The sequence below is a fragment of the Saccostrea echinata genome, unplaced genomic scaffold, assembly GCF_033153115.1.
Source record: "Saccostrea echinata isolate AGI-Se365-2 ecotype Australia unplaced genomic scaffold, CSIRO_AGI_Sech_v1 ptg000033l, whole genome shotgun sequence".
In the NCBI taxonomy this organism is placed as follows: Eukaryota; Metazoa; Mollusca; class Bivalvia; order Ostreida; family Ostreidae; genus Saccostrea; species Saccostrea echinata.
The window spans coordinates 29,125,374-29,146,174 of record NW_026889782.1 but is presented as its reverse complement, the minus strand read 5'-3'; the positions used below and the strand labels follow the sequence as shown (position 1 = coordinate 29,146,174).

General features: G+C 38.7%; 1 protein-coding gene across 1 annotated transcript; it reads left to right on the top strand.

Moving 5' to 3' along the window:
• Positions 1-18,897: 18,897 nt before the first annotated feature.
• LOC133198379 (death-associated inhibitor of apoptosis 2-like) lies at positions 18,898-19,440 on the top strand. Its single transcript, XM_061334475.1, has one exon. The coding sequence runs from the start codon at positions 18,898-18,900 to the stop codon at positions 19,438-19,440; it is 543 nt and encodes a 180-aa protein (XP_061190459.1).
• Positions 19,441-20,801: the final 1,361 nt, after the last annotated feature.

The following is a 20,801-nucleotide window of genomic DNA, read 5'->3' as shown; positions in this document are numbered from 1 at the left end:
CACTACCCCAGGATGCTTCCATATAAGTTTCAGTTTTTCTGGCCCAGTGGTTCTTGAGAAGATTTTTAAAGATTTTTCTTACGTATTTCAATGTAAAACTTGGATTCCCTATTGTGACCCCGCCCTACCCCCGGGGGTCATGATTTGAACAATTTAGAATCTACACTACCCCAGGATGCTTCCATATAAGCATGGGTGTGGTTTGGTGGTCGCTATTTGGTAACTTCGATTTTTGAGGCTCGGGCGTTTGCTCAAAATGAAGCCTTTGGAGTGGCCTTTGTAGAGGGTTAGGCTTGGAAAATGGTTAAATATGGCCAATCCAGTTCAAAACTTGTGTTTCTGGCTTAAACAGGTCGAAAAATGGCTCAAACTTTGGTCCCTTATATTTCCCTTATAAGAAGGGGGTTTGGAGACTTTTTTCGTGCTTTAAGGGCTTCTATTCTAACCCCGCTAACCCTCTGAGGAAAATTTCTAACCCTCTGAACTCTAAAAATGGTTAAAAATTGAAAACTTCAAAGTCCCCTAGTTGGGGTACCACTTCTGAGGTAATTTCCTTTTTTGGTCAAAGTTGGACCTCAACCTAGGGTTAGCCAAACTACTGGATATTTCAAAGCGGTTTCGGTTGGAACAGATAGAGGGGAGCCAAAAACCCTAACCCCCATCATCAGGGCAGTTTAAAAAAAATTATGGAGACTTGTAGAGAACAAAATATTTTTGGGTTAGGGTTAGAGTAAGGGTTTTTATGATTGACCTTTTATTTCAAAGAGAAGATCTGCATTTTTTGCGACTTTCAAGGGTGCAAGTAAAAGACCTAGTCTTTTTCTTTAAAAATGTTTGAAATTCAAAAAAAGAGTGACTTAAAGGTCCAATATCTGGTCCGAAAATAAGTTACCTATTGCCTAGCAGGTTGCCAATTAACGCTACAAACTTTAAGGGTTAGGGTTAGGCCCTTAACGAAGAGAGTAGGGGCCCTTGATTTTTTTTAAGCTTTCCAAAGACGTACCAACTACATATTACTTTCAAAGATTTTTTTATTCCAACTTAACATTTTTTTCTAACAACATGAAGTTGGTCATCTTTAGTGATCAGGTTGAGGACCTTCCTCAAATATTTCGATATCCCCCTTAATAGGGCTTCTAGAACCCTTCAAGAATCTTCAATATTCTGAGTTTGGGAGTCCAAAAGCAAAAACTAATACCTAACCCTAGGTCAGGAAAATTGGGCACATTTCAGCATTTTTGCCTTTTTCATTTCCCAAGAAAAAATAATAAGCCCCTAAAAGGGATGTTTTCCGCCCTAATTAAAAAAATTGAATTTTTCTTTAAGAGCATATCTATTATGGGAATGCAGAAATTTTAAAATCGAACAATTGCAACATTTTTTTTCAAAAATGCCAAACTTCAAGCGTTTTTTCCCGATTTACTTTATCTTTGAGAATTTTTTCCTTACCCTAAGACCCCTTTTTCTTCAAATTCCGCAACATTTTGTGGTAGATCTTTTTAAGGACAACTTTTTAAAACACACCCGCAGTCCGAGGAAGCATTTATAAGGGTTAATGTCTAAAGTGGGAGGGGTCAGCAAAACGGCTCCTTCGGGTTCAACTCAACGTTTGAGGTCATAGGACACTTGCTGTGCGCCGGTTTTGCCATGGGGTGATAGATTGAGACCCAAAAGGGTCCCCAGATCTGTTTCATGTTTTCTGCTGGGGGTGGGTGGTTGAATTTTTTAAACTTCAAATTTTATATTTTTGACTTTATGCCATTCAAAAGAGCACTTGTTGGCCTGCCAAGAAACCAAGACCCCATCTCATTTGCATGTCTGGGTCCGGAGATATCCCCTTAAAGGCATTGGCGGTAAAATGTAACTGAGCCAAAACTTAGTTACCGATTACCGCACGACCGACTTTGATTCATTCAAGCTTGTTTCTTTTGAAGTTTTAGCTTGAAAATTTTTGACACCATAGAGCTCCAGCTCACTACCCTCTGGGGTTCTCCCTCAAGGCCCTTTATAAGGGATCAGGTTACAAAATAACGCTGTCATTAATATTTCATATTTCTAAGACTATTTAGAACGTCATTTTTACACACCCTATAAAGATTGAGCCCCTCCAGCCCCTCACACCCCTATCATATCATTAGACCCACTAAAACCAACTCAAACAGGTGATAGTTTAGGACAAGTTACCAAATAACGCTTGCGCATATAATTCCTACATAATTCATACTTAGGACCCTCGTTGGAACACCATTTTTAACTACCTTATACAGATGAAGACCCTCCAGCCCCACGTAGTTAACGATTGCCCTTAAACCCAGTCAAACGGGAGATAGGTTAGGGTTAGTTACCAAATCCCACTCTAAGTTACCATTTATCGATTACAGTTACCAAATCCCTGTAGTTACTAAATCCCGCTATACCGTTACTAAATCCCGCTCTAGGTTACCATTTCACGCTAAAGTTACCAAATAACGTTTTGTTACTAAATCCCGCTATACCGTTACCAAATCCCGCTCTAAGTTACCATTTCACGCTTACGTTAACAAATAACGTTTTGTTACCAAATCCCGCTATACCGTTACCAAATCCCGCTTTAAGTTACCATTTCACGCTTACGTTACAAGGCTTAGGGTTACCAAATCCCGCTCTGAGTTACCATTTATCGCTTTGTGACCAAATAACGCATTTGTTACCTAATCCCGCTTTACGTTACCATATCACTCTCTAAGTTACCAAATCACACCTTTGCTTTGATTTCAAGAATTAAGCACTCTTTGATGATCATCTTTAGCTGTGTACCTTGATATGACCCCCTTTCACCTTCCAGTGCTCGAAAAGTTCCTTTTAAGCCACGCGTAAGAGTTTGTTGGTTACCATTTCCCGCTTCATGTTACCAAATAACGCTCTCACGAAATTTATCATATTTCTACACTATATAAGAAGCCCCTTTTGATATATGTGAGCCCCTCCAGCTCCCTATTACCTCTCCAGGTCTTTATTAAGGGCCAGTTACAATTTACCGCTGGCACTTTATCTGATTTCTCTTCACAGACTCCAATCCCCATCCCCATTTTCATGTCATATACGTAAATTAAACTCCTTCAGCCCCTAGTACTCAAATATATTTGCCTGGTCCTCTTTAAAAACAGGTTACGTTACCATTTGCCGCTAGATTGCGGTATTTGGTAATTTCAGCGGTCATTGGTATTAGCGGGAAATAGTAACTTGTGCGTTAATTGGTAACATGAAGTTACCAAATCACACAGGGGAAGACAATTTATAAGAGTTATTCCCCGTGTATTCGTCTAAAATGACTTTTCAACCTTTTTCAATGAGTTTTTTGGGTCCTCTTTCAGAAGTTAGATAGGGTTTGTCTGACTCTATCATCCCTTTAAGGGAGAGGTTCAACGTATTACGTATGTTGTCCTGACAAGAGTTTGAATAAAAGATGTTACCAAATATCGCAAAATTATCTGCCCCTGAAATTCTTTTAAAATCATTTTTCATATTTTTCTCCGGAATTGAAGGTTTCTTTTAACACACCTGATAGAAAATTCCTTGTTGTTACTATGCACACCACTAAAATGCATATAACTCTTCTCAGAAGCGAGATAGGTTAGGGTAGTTACCATATCCCGCTCAAAATTTGACCATAGTTTGCCTAAAATTCTATGCGAGTTATCGCCCGCTTAGGTTACGAAATATCGCTCGGCGTTACCAATTCCCCCAGTTCATATTAATTAACATAATTGAAAGTAAACAGCTCAATTTGAAGAAAAAAAAGGAGATATTACGAAGAAATAAAAGATTTTCAGTTTCTTTTATTTTTTTTTCACTGGTGGATTATTTATAGCAAGGGTATACTTCGATGTCGCTTCAGAAATAATTTATTCTATGATACATAATTCTGTGTACCGTTTCTATTTCGTCATAGTAACTATAATAGCTCTTTCGAATACTATTCCTCCTTGATTTCTAGTTTGATATCAATTATACTTGATTTATATTCTGTTAATTTTATTCTGTTCTCGAGGATTCCAGTTGGCATGGTTACCGTAAAATCCCGTGTATTGGCCGCACTTTTTTCCGCCAGAAAATCGTTCAAAAGTAGGGGTGCGCTCAATACATAGGAACAAAATTCAACCCCCTTTTTTTCAGGTCGTTTTCACAGTGCCAAGGACCATTTTCTTCAATTGATAACTCTTCGTTACAAGTTACGTCGAAGTATACTACTATTACTCTAATTTCAGAGATTCATATACATCAGTCCTACCTGTTGTAGTCATGTACATCTAACCTATCTGTTGGAAGAAAGATATTTGTTTCATAATAATAAATCATTATGAAAAACGATCTTTGTTTTTCTTTTATTTCCATTGTGTATTCCGCCATTTTGAACTGCTGTCGCTTATATCATCTACAATTGTACACACGAATTGCATGTCGCTTAAAACATAAATAATACCAATAAACGATTTAACACCTATAATCTTTGTTATATATTCTGAATTATCTTTAAAGTTTTATTTTATTATTTTTTTTTTATTTCAGATATGCATTTATAGGTGCAATTCGTTAGGCATTGTATTGTCGCGTCATTCCTATATATAGCATAGACCACTAAATTGTCACGTAGGCTATGGCCATTGTTTTTTTTAACAATTATCACCTGAACACATGTAATGAAAGCAACAATGTTTTTTTTTTTTTAGAACTTTATTAACAATACTATAGTTAAATCACAAGCACATAGATACAATCAAGCACATTAACTAGCACATTCAACTTAAAAAATAAATATTAAATTGTCATTTAGCACCTCACAGCACTGATTGTTAACTACACTGACACTAATTCACTGGCGACCATGAATGTTCCAGTTGACGTCTTCCTCCTCGAATCCTTGGAATTCCTCTTCCTCGCTGTCACTTTGGAAGAGATTGGCGTATTCTTCCTCGGTCCAAGGGAAATCGGTGTCGGTGTAGTAGGGTTGATCATCACGCTTTTGCTTTGTTCTCTTCAACTACAGAAACCTAGAGTGTCATCTTTTAGAATGTGATAAACCCGAAACTTTTCGACCACTTGCTGCTCTTCTTTAAGTCTCCTGCAATTTAGAAAGGCTTCAATTGAAAAGGGTTACCATTTCCCGCACAAGTTACCCAATCCCGCTATACCGTTACCAAATCCCGCTCTAGGTTACCATTTCCCGCACAAGTTACCAATTATTGCTTTAGGTTACAAAATAACGCTCTAAGTTACCAAATCACTCATTTGCTTTGTTTTCAAAAACTATTGAAGCCAAGGGTGTCATCTTCCTGCATGTGAAAAATTACGAACCCATTGTCTAAATAATGCTCTTATCCATTTGTTATGCCCATTAGAAATGGTTTCAGTGAGCTTACGTTACCATTTCCCGCACTTCACGTTACCAAATACCGTTGGAAACTATTTCAGGATTTTCGTTGAAGTATTAAATAAAATTCGAGAATTCATCATAGACTTTAAGTATCTGGAGCCTTTAAATTTTCTCCTAAGAAGCCGTGAACAGCAGGGTGACGGGGATCTGCAGTACGTCTTCTACTTCTAGCGCCTACCTGTAAAAGAGATGAGGGGGTTAAATATCCTTGTAAATACAGAAGACGGAGGACTGCAACAAGACTAAAGCAAACAACAAAGTATTTTGCGAGTGGAACACACCAACCAGGCAAACTACACGTAGGCGAAAGGAGGAAATGGAGAGAACACCATTGCTTAAAAGATTGAAGAATGCAACTGAAGATGAAGATCTGGAAAGTGGTGCGGAAGACCCATGCATTCTTTGTCGGGGATCTTTTAGATGAAGAAAAAATCTTCGGGGATTGCTTCAACATGGCCATGGAGCAGTGGCAGGCTAGCACTGTGAAAGCTTATATGACAAGCTTGGGAGACTTTTTAGCATTTTGCGTGAAGGCAGACCTCCCAACTGGAAGAAAGCAAGAGCACCTCCATCGAATGATGCAGTTGCTAAAAGATGCAAGGAAGAGCTTGCGCAAAAAAATTGCCCAGCGAAAACCAGAAGTGGAGGCAGATGCGCTAAGTTTGTGTTTTTTTATGAACATGGAACACTAGCACCATCATAAAACCCTCACTATAACCTGCATTGCATGAATCAGATTAGAGTAAGAAGAGGGGACCATTACCCAGCTACAGCCAATCTTAAAATGAAAAAAGAATTGGGAGGGAAATGCACACAGGGAGGAGAAGGAGGTACAAGAAGTGGATGGGAAGTGTATACCCAATGAATGGAGAATTTTACCATATGTAATGACACACTAATGTCAGACAGATTCAATCCCCAAAGAAAACAGTCAGAGGGAAAGGGATATAGAGAAAACCGTAAATGCTGTGAATTGCAAGAGATATTTAACCCCTCACCTATGTGAGCCGTGTGAGGATAACCTGGATAATCTGGTACAGAATCTCCCCAAGTTGGTCCTGCAGCTTCAGGTTTGCAAAGTTGTGCCAGGTTGGACTGCTTAGCTGAGCTGCAAAATTTTTGCAATCATTTAAAAAGTATTCCGGAAAAAAATAATAGTATTCTGGAAAAAACAATTCCATAGTTTTCCGACAAAAAAAAAATCACTGAAACCGGAAATTTTTTTCCGGAATGCAATATTCCGGGGAAAAAAAATTCCGTTTTTAGTGGAACTCTTCTGTGTTTGGAACTTTTCTGAGTTTGGAGCTCTTCTGTGTTTGGAACTCTTCTGTGTTTGGAGCTCTTTTGTGTTTGGAACTCTTCTGCGCGTCCAAAACAGAGAAGAGTTCCGATAAATAATAAATCTGATGCAATAACTTTGTCTTAAGACAAAATGATATTTAAACTTTTTTTAATGAATTAAGTTTTACAATTGTATAAACAGATAATAAATGCAGACTTACCTTAGTTTTCCTCGCCCATGCAGTTGCTTTACCAAGGCTAAAATCTTTTGTAAGTCTACTCACTCAAAACTCCCGATGACTGCACAACAACAAAAAAATTAACGCTACCAACAGTATCCTCTTTAAAGTCAACGCAATCGAAAAAATCTCAGCGTTCTGATCGCCTATAAACTGTAAATTACCTAGAAAATCTGTCTCGTCCATAAATACAACCTTACCGTTGAAAAATGGCGTTGTTCTGAATTGATGACGTAGTTGTTGCTGGATATGACATCACAGGTTCACTGCGGATGTCTGCCGGGACTACTTTCGGAAGTATGACGTCATGGGAATGTTGTAGAACAATTTCTGGGGCTCACTACAGGTTATACATATATAATAATTATTTCTAAGTGTTTTGAGTTACTTCTTGTTATTTTATGAGTGGTAACTATTAAATACCATTGAAATAATTTAAATATATATATATATAATTTTATTTATTTTAATAGAAAATAAGTAGTTATTAGACTTTGACATCTCGAAGCGGGCTAAGCTCTGATTGGTCAGCAAATGAGGGCCTCTCCCGCCCAAAAAGTCTTCAGTCGTGTTCCCGAATTTTTCGGCGCTTAGCTTCGCCCGCACAAGTTACCCAATCCCGCTTTGTTACCAAATCCTGCTATACCGTTACCAAATCCCGCTCTAAGTTACCAAATCACGCTTTTGCTGTGTTCTCTTTAACTACAGAAGCCTAGAGTGTCATCTTTCAGAATGTGATAAACCTGCAACTTTTTGAACACTTGTTGCTCTTCTTTAATTCTCCTGCCCTTTAGAAAGGCTTCAATTGAAAAAGGTTACCCCTCTAGGTTACCATTTCCCGCAAAAGTTACCAATTATCGCTTTAGGTTACAAAATAACGCTCTAAGTTACCAAATCACTCATTTGCTTTGTTTTCAAAAACTATTGAAGCCAAGGGTGTCATCTTCCTGCATGTGAAAAATTACGAACCCATTGACCAAATAATGCTCTTATCCATTTGTTATACCCATTAGAAATGGTTTCAATGAGCTTACGTTACCATTTCCCGCACTTCACGTTACCAAATACCGTTGGAAACTGTTTCAGTAATACAAAATGACCAAAATTTGACCCATTTTTGGGATAGGAAATGACCCAAATCGTATAGAAAACACGACCCCAAAAAACGTTTTTTTTTCTGTTAGACTTAGTCTTTTTTTTTTCAGTGTTACCAAATAGCGGAAAGAAGTCTTCATTAAAACACAATTAATAAACCGCTAAAAGAAATTATAGTGCTATACTTTGGTTGAAACGATCAAAATACTTAAATAATATCTTGCATACCTTCCAAAACCCTTGAATGTCATGAAGACTCTGAATTCTTCATGAGAAGATCCTAATAGCTAGTAAGACGAAAAATCAAATGAATTTGAAAAAAAAAACCAGGAATAATTAGAAAGGGTATGCAAAGTAAGGTGTATTGGGTAATGGGTGGAGGTATACTAGATCAGCTTAATGAGAAATGAGTCAGAGTATATTAGATCAGGGTTAGGGGTAATGGGTAAACAAGGTAAATGAGTAATTGTTCAGGGTATACTAGGAAAGGGCAATGGGTAGGTGTACAGGTATATTAGGTTAGGTGTAATAGGCGATATAGTGATGATAAAAGGAACGGTCTGAAACACAATTGATGAAGGCTTATTCTTCTAAATATCATAAATTTTTGCCCATATTTTGTTTCCTAATAATAAGTGATCGTATTGTTAGTACTTGCTAGCGTGAACATGAAGCAGCATCAGTCTCCACTGTCAATTTACTCTGTACTATAGTAGACGCTATCTAGGCCCCCATCTCATCGGACACATAGCACTTTATTTCCGAAAATTCAAGAAGGAATATAATTTAATTGACCAATTGACCTTTTTGCTTTGATTTCCTGAAGTACAGTAGCCAAGAGCTTCTTCTTTAAATATATCTGAGAACGTAAGGTCTAACAGAAATTTAGGTACTCTTCTCAATGCCCTATGCCCGTAAGATAGGATTCAAATGAAATCAAGTCAACATTTCCGGCACAAGTTACCCAATCCCGCTTTGTTACCAAATCCCGCTATACCGTTACCAAATCCCGCTCTAAGTTACCAAATAACGCTTTTGCTTTGTTCTCTTTAACTACAGAAGCCTAGCAGAAGGATAAAACGTACGCTCAAATAGGACCTTAGGTCACCAGCTCAGTTCACAACTATCAAACCTGTTTACTCCGCGACAAAATGTAGTGCATTGCAACCGTAAAGTGAAAATAGAATAAATCGCACTACTGTGAAGCCTTTACAGTGTAAAACTACAAACAGAAAATCTATTTTTGTCAAAGGAATAACCATCTGATATGAGGAAAGATACGGGGGGGGGGGGAGCAACATTGACTGCAATATTATAAAATATAAGTTATACAGCAATGGATTACGTAGGGTGACCTGTGGTCTCCCTAATGATATTATTTTATTCCATGTAAGGCAACAGTATCTATTTAACACGGTACCTAACCTCTGATCCCCTTATTAATATATCAGAGTAGGCGACCTCCTGTCTCTGCATTCGCAGATCTAACAGGCAGGGGGAGGCGGTACATTGTAGGTCTTGCCCCCTACCCCACTCGGACTCTTCACTGATCCTTAAAGATAATGGAATAATTATTTATTGTTTTATAAATTATATTAGGTGTCCTTTGGTCTCCCTTTTGAGGTCATACCTCAATAGGCGACCTTATCAGTTTAATACTTAAGTAAACATCTGGTTAATATCAATCTTACAGAGTAGATGTACGCCCTGTCATGCGAGGATGGAGGCTGAAGTTCTCCTCCCCCTCTCCCTGGAATTTACACTTATCAAATTCATAAACGAATAAAAACTTCTAGTATATTTTCCAAAATAATAAACTTAAAAAACATGGACCCATTGTCAATTGCTTCTGGGATGCATGTACTGTATATCATGCAAAAGTTGTCTAATATCATCCCCCATCCAATTACATACATGTAGAGAATTAATTTGGAGAAATTGTGAAATCGTTTGCTTGTAAAAAGATCAGGGTCTCAATTTTTGTTTGGAGTGGATTTGAAAAATAATTCTTCACATGCCACATTTTTCAAAAATTATTGTCTCCTTATAACTTCAAGTGACCTCATGTTTTCCTAATAATGAAAATATGAAATTACCTCTGGTCTACTGATTCATATACCACTTCGTCTGACCTCTGATATCCTTATTGATGTACAATATAAGACAACCTCGTGTTTCCATATTCTTTATGTGGGGGAGCAGACGTAACTTAAAGTTTATGTGAATACGGATAGGTCCCCTTATATTTCATCATTAGGGGGACCAGAGATCACATTGTATTGTACATCAAAAGAAAGACAAGATGTCCCCTTATATCCTACATCTATAAGGAGACCAGAAGGCACCTTATATTGTACATCAATAGGGAGACCAGAGGTCCCCTTATATCCTATATTAATAGGGAGATCAGAGGTCCCCTTATGTCCTACATCTTTAGGGAGACCAGAGGACACCCTATATTGTTCATCATTTGCAGACCACTGGTCACATAAAGCTGTGTATAATATGATTACGGAGACCAGAGGTCCCCATATTGTGTACTTCATTAGGGTGACCAGAGGTCCCCTTATATTGTACATCAATAGGGAAACCAGAGGTCACCTTATATTGTACATTATTAGGAAGACTAAAGGTCCACTTATATCCTACATCAACAGAGAGACCAAAGGTCCCCTTATATTCTACATCTATAGGGAGACCAGAAGACACCTTATATTGTACATCAATGGGGAGACCAGAGGTCACCTTATATTGTAATCAATAGGGAGACCAGGTGTTTCCTTATATCCTACATCAGAAGGGAGATCAGAATATACCTTATATTGTATATCAATAGGGAAACCAGAAATCACTTATATTGTACATCAATACGGAGAGCAAAGGTCCCCTTATATCCTACATCAGTAGGGAGACCACAGGACACCTTATATTGTACATCAATAGGGAAACCAGAGTACACCTTCCATTTTACATCAATAGGGAGACCATAGGTCACCTTATATTTTACGTAAGTAGGGAGACCAGTGGTCACATTATATTGTATATGAGTACAGTATAATATGTGTAAAATATGAAAACGGAGACCAGAGGTCCCCATATGGTGTACTTCATTAGGATGACCAGCGGTCCCCTTATAGTGTACATCAATAGGGAGACCAGAGGTCACCTTACATTATACATTATAAGGAAGACCAAAGGTCCCTTTATATCTTACATCAGTAGGGAGACCAGAGGTCCCCTTGTATCCTACATCTATAAGGAGACCAGAGGACACCTTACATTGTATATCAATAGGAAAACCAGAGGACACCTTATATTTTACATCAATAGGGAGACCAGAGGTCACCTTATATTTTACATTAGTAGGGAGACCAGAGGTCACCTTATGTTGTATATAAGTAGGGAGACCATGTTACATTATATTGTGCATGAATACAGAGACCTGGGGTCCCCTTATTTTGATAATCATTGGGAGACCATATTTTACATGAAAGTGTTAATGAAAACGGAGACCGGAGGTCATCTTATGGTGTACATTATTCAAGAGATCAGAGATCAAATAAAGTTGTGTATGAATTTAATGACTTGAGAACATCTTATATTTTTCATCATTTGCAGACCACTGATCACATAAGGCTGTGTATAATATGAATATGGAGACCAGAGGTCCCCTTATGTTGTACTTTATTAGGGTGCCCAGAGTTCCCCTTATATTGTACATCCTTGGGAGACAAGAAGTCACCTTATATTTTACATTAATAGGGAATTCAGAGGTCACCTAATATTGTACATCAATAGGGAGACCAGAGATCACCTTATATTGTACATCAATAGGGAGACCAGAAGTCACCTTATAGTGTACATCATAAGGGATTCCAAAGGTCACTTTAAATTGTACATCAATAGGGAGACCAGAGGTCACCTAATGTTGTACATCAATAGGGAGACCAGGGGTCACCTATTATTGTACATCAATACGGAGACCAGAGGTTGCCTTATGTTGTACATCAGTAGGCAGACCAGAGGTCACCTTATGTTGTATTTCATTGTGAAGACCAGAGGTTTCCTTATGTTGTTCTTTAGAGAGACCAGAGGTCACATAGAGATTATATAAATGCCAAGACCAGAGGTCCTCTTATATAAAACATACTTAGGGAGACCATGCAGAGGTCACGTAAAGTTGTGAATGAATACATAGACCAGAGGTCTCCATATATTGTACTTTACAGTGTTATAGGGAGACCAGATATCACAAAAAGTTTATATGAATGTAGGGATCATGCTTCTACGATACTAGACTCTGCTTTACTAAAAGACAACTCAAAAACAAAATAAAGGCAATAAGTATGAAAATAAGCTTCTGAACATTTAATCATGTGAAGAAAAAAATACTTCTTTCACTCTATAATTTCTCATATCTTACATAAACAAAGATTGCAACAGTTTTTTTATATCATAACACAAATAAAGATTATGAAACATGTGGAGATAACGAACAGTATTCGAGCTCAAAAGTCCATTAAACATTATAAAATAGAAGCGGAGCAAACACGGACCTCCTAAACATCAGAGATGGGATCAGGTGCCATGGAGGAGTGAGCATCCAATTCCGAACGGTCACACCCACCGTGTGCTCCTTGTCATGTTCGTGAAAAAACGGGAAAATCCGTGGACAACTCAGTGTGTGAATAATGGCCTAACAAGTCAGTCAGCATTTGACTTAATTGCCGACAAGGTCATAGTATCGACCATAGAACTTACGAAATGATGACTTTAAACGAGACTGCTGATATTCTTGCTTCATCAACTTGTTTGTGAATTACTTAACTCGTTTTAGAAATTGACATACGTGGAGCATGCTCTTCCGTATCGAATCAACTGAGAGATATACACCCCATATGCATGTGACAAGGGTAAATTGCTGCATAAGTAAGGGAAGTTGACGATTGAAAAGTTAAAGTCATCACGTTTATCATAAAGCTTTGTTGTTAGATAACCATTAACGTCTTTTTCTAGTAAAAGATCTAAATATAAAACAGATGTGTCAGACTCTGTGGTATCCTTTATTTCAAGCTCACCGGGAAACTGTATGTGTACTTAAAAAAGCGGGCTTCATATTTTAGCGGCTTTGGTGCGGACAACTATAATTTATGAATACCGCTAAGAAATAAGTTCTAAATACAATACAGGACACAGACATGTGTAGCGCTAATTCATGATTACGCCAACAACTATGTACCCAGTGATTTTGAATACGCCAAATTATGTACACGTACAGTATATCGTGTCGACATAAGAATGGGAATAACTATTGTTAATCGACAATACGTCGTTGATATATCTTAATGTCGAGTTGAAGTTCACAGCAAGTGTTTTCTTCTTTTCATGTAAAAGATTTTGAACAAATTTTGCTTCATATAATACAAATAAAAGTTACCTCTGTTCCTATAGAAAAAGGAAAAATCTACAGACTTTAAGAACTTTAAATGAGAATAAAATTAAGTCCCAAATTTAGTTTTAATATCCTGAATTTGTTTTCAAATTAACTGATATTCAACTACAAACATATACTGAACAATGAAAAAAAAATAGATTGAGATACCAAACAGAGATCGATCTCAAAATTCCTATTAACAAAGGACTTTGAGAACAGAGCAGACAACACAGATTCCTAAATTCCAGAGATGAGATCAGGCCCCAAGACCATAGACTGAGAACAGACTTAAGTCAAAATTTCAAATCAATATAACTTTTGAATTGAATTTTGATGAAACAAAATTTTCATCATATGTTAACACTGGAATATTATAAAAACCTGCATATTTTTAAGCACACAAGTAGTATAACGGGTCTGGTTGGGTGGGTCAACTGAGTGCAGTTTTGTCCCCCCAGATCCTGGCTGGGTGGGTCAACTGAGTGCACTTTTTTGTCCCTTGAGGGGAGATGGCCGGTTCAATCTAGTATACACCCTGGAAAAACCCAAGCAAAAGGGGGGGTACGTTTGATCTACGTTTGTGCTGAGTCAATACATAGGCAATACACAATCTTGGCAGCGATTCAAGTATACCCATTGTGACGTCATGTGTCATTCAGAGCAAACCTCCCTCTCTCTATTTTCTGAAAACGGAAAAAACAATAACAGAGTAAAGTGTGTAAGATGATTTATTCAACAAAAAAAATGTACATAATTACTTTTTCTTCTGGACTTTCAGGGTCTTCTCCGTCTGGGTACCAGGAAGTTTCCTCTTGTTGTTCACAGTAATGGGGATTTTTCCCTGGTCTGCCTCCATTCCTAGATTACGAATCTCATTCCCCATCTCTTCTCTAAACTCACGAAGCTCATGCATCACCACTTCTCTAAACATACGTATATTATTATCAATTTCCTGCATTATCATGGTAATTTGATCTAAGATATCACATATCAAACTTCTTTCATTTCCTTCAATACTATCCTGTGTCTCTGGTAAGGCATAGCCTTCATTGTCAGGTGAATTCATGGAAATTTCCTCTGCCATATTTTTTTTACGTCCGTCAAGTTCGAAGTGCCCACTAAGACTGATCCTAAAATTTCCAGCTCTGCTTTATATACCCTTTTGTACGTACTGTGTACGTCTCAATACTTAGTCTTGGATCAGCGAGCTACCTATGCATTGTGCCGTCATACACTCTATAAATACAGCTTTTCTTCGACTTTCAGCTCATTTTGTTGTCAGATCTATCAAGATGAATTTTGATAGTGCCTTGAAACGATTGTTACATGCACAACAACTTATGAGATGGAAAAAACGGGAGAAAGAATTAGAAAGAATTATTTCTCGACAGAGAACCAGAGAATTAGTTCTCAGGGAAAAAAAATGCAAGATTAATGGAAAGATTAAAGAGAGCCAAAGCCAACCGAGCTCAACATCTACAAGTTTTAAGGAATGTACCTGAAGAAGAAGAACCCTCTCCCTCTTCATCGCCACCTCATTCACCACCACCGAAGCCAAAGACCATTTCCCAGTATTACCAAGTGAGACTCAATCAAGCTAAGCATTCCAGAAAATTTAAAGCTAAAGAAGATGTCTACAGTGTGAGTTTTAAAGAATTTCCAGAGGAGGAAAACAGAGGCTTTGTTCGGCGATTATTTAGAGACATGCTACAGAATGTCAAATATCAAATGCAGTGTAACCCTAACGATTATGTACGCCTGAACATTCACCACCCTTCTCTGGATTCCGACATTTGGTACGAGGACGTCATTTTAAACAAAATAGAAGCCGTGCAACAATCCAAGAAAGATTTTAAACTGGGAGACGGGTCTATGGAATTCGACATGTTTCATGTCAAATATCCAGAAGGCAGTGGTGGACAGAATAACAAACACCTGATGGTCAATAAGGAGAGTTTTAAAAAGAATAAACGATCCATCGTTCAGATCGACAATCCCTGGGATAAATTTTGTTTAGCTCGAGCTATCGTAGTCACCCGGTTACACAGTCAAAAACCGGAAAATCCAGAGAGTTTAATTGAATGGGAAAAACAATGGCTACGTATGCGGAAGGGAGATTCTCAGTCATTATACCAGAAAAATGAAGCTATAGCTCTCATGGAACAAGCCGGGTGTGATATTCATCAGCCTTGTGGACCCGAAGAATGGGGGAAATTACAACAAGTGTTAGCCTCTCGCTATCGACTGAAAATATATCAGTTCAAGTCCACCTCCTCTAAACTCATTTTAGAGCCCCTTTATAAAGGCTGCGGAGATGGAACTTGTTTAAATGTTTTGTTAGATGACCATCATTACGATGCTATTTTGTCTATGCCAGGTGTGACGGGCAACCCATATTATTGTGATCATTGCGATGTGGGGTACAGGAACATTACAGACCATCGTACCAAGTGTCCTTACCGCTGTTCATTTTGTTTAACGGACAAACCCTGCCCTCCAGACGGGAGCCACATTCAATGTAGTCAATGCCAGGGATTTTTTCAGAGCAGAACTTGCTACGAAAACCATTTACAACCTCACAGTAAGAATACAACCACAACGGTGTGCAGTTTAATGGGACGATGCGAGCATTGTGAGAAATGGATGCCTAAAATGTTACTCCCTCATCATCATTGCGGAGGACAGAAACAATGTAAGATTTTTAAGAAAACTGTAGACACAGATCATCAGTGCTACGTTCAACTGAAGCCTGAGAAAAAGAAAAAGAAAGGCAAAGAGACATTACAGTTTTATATTTATTTCGATTTCGAATGTACACAGGAAAACGGCATCCACGTCCCTAATTTATGTGTGGCACACCGCGTATGTCAACATTGCGGACACTTACCCATAGAAGATCGCTGTCCTCACTGTCGACACATGGGACTCCGTCAACACGTGTTTAAAGGGCCAGATACCTTAAAACACTTCATGGACTGGTTATTACAACCCGACACAGGAAATAAGAATTCCGCCTTATTACACGACGAGGCTATCATCATTGCCCACAATTTCAAAGGATATGACGGACAGTTCATTTTAAATTACCTGGTGCATTCCGCCTGCATGAAGCCTACAGTCATCATGAACGGCAGTAAAATCCTATCCATGCAAATCTGCGGATTGAAATTCATCGACTCTTATAATTTTTTACCTTTTGCTCTGTCCAAAATACCCTCTGCTTTCGGATTCACCGAACTGAAAAAAGGGTATTTCCCTCATTTTTTAATACAGAACAGAACCAGAATTTTGTGGGCCCTTATCCACCGGCGGCATTCTACAATCCGGACGACGTGTCTATAAGTGGACGACAGGCTTTTTACCAATGGTACGAACAAGCCGGAAATGTGTTTGATTTTCAGAAGGAATTTTTAGACTATTGTATTTCAGACGTCGATATTTTACGACGATGCTGTGCTCAGTTTAGAGCCACTCTCAAGACCTTGGTCAATGTAGACCCCTTCCAGGAATCCATCACTTTTGCCAGTGCGGCCAATTTAGCTTACCGTCGAGGATTCATGCCCGAAGATAACATTGCCATCATCCCCAACATGGGGTACCAGCCTGCGCGTCAATATTCCGCCAAAGCCTGTCGGTGGTTAACCTGGATGAGTCACCAGAGCGGATCTCACATACGACATGCTAGAAACGGAGGAGAAGTCAAGATCGGAACTTATACTGTAGATGGATACCAGGAAGCTACTCGTACCATCTACGAATTTTACGGATGCTATTGGCACGGATGCCCTACTTGCTATCCGAATCTACAGACCGAAACTCATCCTCACCGGACACAATTTACTTACCAGGAATTACACGAGGAAACTTTAAGGAGGAATACCGTCTTAGAGGAAATGGGGTATTCCGTACATAGTATCTGGGAACACGATTTCGATCAACAAGTACAAAGAGAGGTGGCATTACAGAATTATGTACGAGACCTGGACATTCCAGATCCTTTGAACCCCCGAGAAGCCCTGTACGGAGGCCGAACTAATGCTACACTCTTGTATTGTGAGGAGGGGGACATGAGATACGTGGACGTCTGTTCCTTATACCCTTACGTACTAAAACACAGACTTTTTCCCCTAGGCCATCCTCAGATCATAACAGACCAATTCCAGGACCTGAGAACTTATTTCGGTCTCGTTCACTGTCGGGTCTTACCACCCCGAGGCCTTTATCACCCCGTTTTACCTTATCGCACGGGAGGCAAGTTATTATTTCCATTATGTCGAACGTGTGCGGAACGACAGGACTCTACTTCTAAACATCGATGTCAACACACAGACCAGGAACGCAGTCTTACAGGTACTTGGGTGACTACAGAATTACATAAAGCCTTAGACATGGGATATACCTTAGAGCGGATTTACGAGGTTTGGCATTTTCCAGAAAGCAGTAAAGATTTATTCAGATCTTACATCGATACCTTCTTAAAGATCAAACAGGAAGCTTCTGGATTCCCACCTGATTGTCAGACGGAGGAACAGAAACTAGATTACATTCGTAAAGTAATAGAAAGAGAAGGGATTAGAATGGACCTGTTAAGTATAGAAAAAAATCCAGTGCGAAGAACGATAGCCAAACTCTTTTTAAATTGCTTGTGGGGAAAATTCGCTCAACGCCTGCTATTACCTAAAACTCGATACTTGACCGAAGAAGAGGAATTACAGCAACTCTTACAAGATTCGACCATTGACATCAAAGGGCTAGAACTCTTAGAAAATAAAGAGCAGCCCGAATCGGACATGATGCTAGTCAATTATCAAGAGAAACAAGAATTTGTAGAAGAGTGTCCCTTCGGAAACGTGGTACTGGCCTGTTTCACTACCGCCCATGCCCGATTACACCTTTACGAGACTTTACAACCTTTAGGAAATCGGGTCCTTTATTTCGATACGGACAGTATCATATACCAACATAAGGAGGGGCAATTTAATCCTACCCTTGGCAACAGTTTAGGAGAATGGACCGATGAATTAGACGGGGACCACATTATCAAATTCATGTCAGGAGGCCCTAAAAATTATGCTTACCTCACAGGCAAGGGAAATTCCGTGTGTAAAGTCAAAGGATTGACTCTTAATTATCGGGCTTCCAATATCGTGTCCCCAGAGACATTAGAAAAAATGCTCAAGAAAGAAATTGATGAAATCCAAGTCTCTTATCCCTACAAAATACAGAGGACTCGTCAACATGAAGTCAAGACAGTACCTTTAGAAAAACAATATAGAATTGTCTATGATAAGAGACAATTGATGAATGATTATAATACTTTACCTTATGGTTATTAAAAAACTGTATTTCAAAATGTGTTGTTATTTTATGGGGAAAACCCCCCAAAAAAATGAAGGGTTATAAAAAGGGGGCAAAAATATTTTAACACTTCAGTCATGGCTGTTCATTCTAGGGAGCCAGAGGGGCTTCCTGTTTACCCTAACTATGCTCTGCTCTTAAAGAGAGAAGCTGCCTTTAAAGATGGATGGCCCGAGTTTTTAAAAGGATTATTACCCAACCTAGCCAAAGCTGGATTTTATTACAGGGGAGTGGGTGATAAGACCATCTGTTTTCATTGTGGTATGACTTTCACCAACTGGGAACTTACAGACGATCCTTATGTAGAACATGCTTATTGGAACCCTAATTGTCTTTACATCAATACCTATAAAGGACGTGAGTGGGTGATGAATGTATTCATTAACCATTTACTCCGGGTGGGATACAAACCTTCACCTGAAATTAAACCTCTACTAGACCAAACCTCTACAGAGATTCAGGCCACAGGAAAATGTCACATTTGTTTAGAGGGAGAATTACAAATTGCTTTACTCCATTGTGGACACGTATGTTGCTGTTCATTATGTGCTCCCACCTTCCGGTATTGCCCCATCTGTCGAGCCGATGTGAAAAGAACTCAACGTATATTTCTGTGTTGAATAAAAAGGATTGAAACCCTATTTTTCTCTTCATATATCATCATGCAACCTGACGAGACACTCCTGTCTTTTCAATTGAAACACGAATTTACCATGGTGGTAGCAGGACCTTCTAAATCGGGGAAAACGGAATTTGTTAAAAAATTAGTGGAAAATTTACATTGGATTACCCCCATGCCACAAAAAATTGTCTGGTGTTATCGGGAATGGCAACCTGCTTATACTTCTTTAACAGATCAGGTCTCCTTCATTCGAAATATTCCAGAAGACGATGAGAAATTAGTGGCCAATTTAAGTATTCCTCACTTACTCATTTTTGACGACATGATGGGAGGAAAAGCCATCGAATCGATCGTGGATTGGTTTACCCGGAAAGCGCATCATCGGAATACCAGTGTGATTTACATCACTCAGAATTTATTTGATCGGGCACCACAGCATCGCATCATTAGTTTGAATGCTCATTATTTAGTGTTGTTTAAAAATCCCAGAGAAAAATCTCAAATCAGTGTCTTGAGTCGACAGTTAGCCTTACCTCATTTGATGTCGGCCTATCAAGAAGCCACCAGTGTTCCTCACGGGTATCTCCTGGTTGACTTGAATCCACAGACCCCAGACGAATACAGATTGAGAAGTCGATTGTTTGAATTGTTAACTATACACATGCCACAAGAGTATAAATAAAAATGTACCAACATTAAACTTGTCATTTATCATTATACAGTCGTCATGGATCGACCTCTCTCAGCCAAGAGTAAATTAGTGAAAACGTTACGACGTTTACAGCGGGAACGAGATCCTGCCAAGCGAGCCCATTTAATCGAATTAGGGCGTAAAGCCTTATTGAATTGGTTTGCTATGGGAGCTCGAAATTTGATACGTGGGGTCTTACCTATCAATAAACAGACTCAAAAGTTTATTAATAATCATCGACAAGATTTAAGTATCATAGCCGATAAGTCGGCGAGTGATCAAGACCGAAAAAATGCCATTTTAAAACGCGGAGGAGCCGGATTTCTAGGCGGAGTCATCATTCGTCATTTATTTAAATGGAATGCACCTAAGAAACGACGTGTTCGTCGTTTAAAAAGTGTGGTAGTGCGAGTCGATAATAAGAAACAAAGAGTGTTTCCAGATTGGATGGTCCGAGTAGGAGGAGCAGCCCAAAAGACCAGAAAGAAGAGAAAACCTCAAAAGAGAAAACCTGCTGCTACTCAAAGAAAAGCCCCTGGTGGTAGAAAGAAAAAAACTACTCCAAAAACTCCAGCTCAACGAAAAGCCATGCCTGAAAGTTTAAAAAACGAAATCAATCAGTATTATAAGGAACAAAGACAAAAAACTATTGGGGAGTTATTAAAAAA

Excerpts from the sequence above, each read along its gene's own strand:
- LOC133198379 (XM_061334475.1), top strand. The coding sequence starts at position 18,898 with ATGGCTGTTCATTCTAGGGAGCCAGAGGGGCTTCCTGTTTACCCTAAC.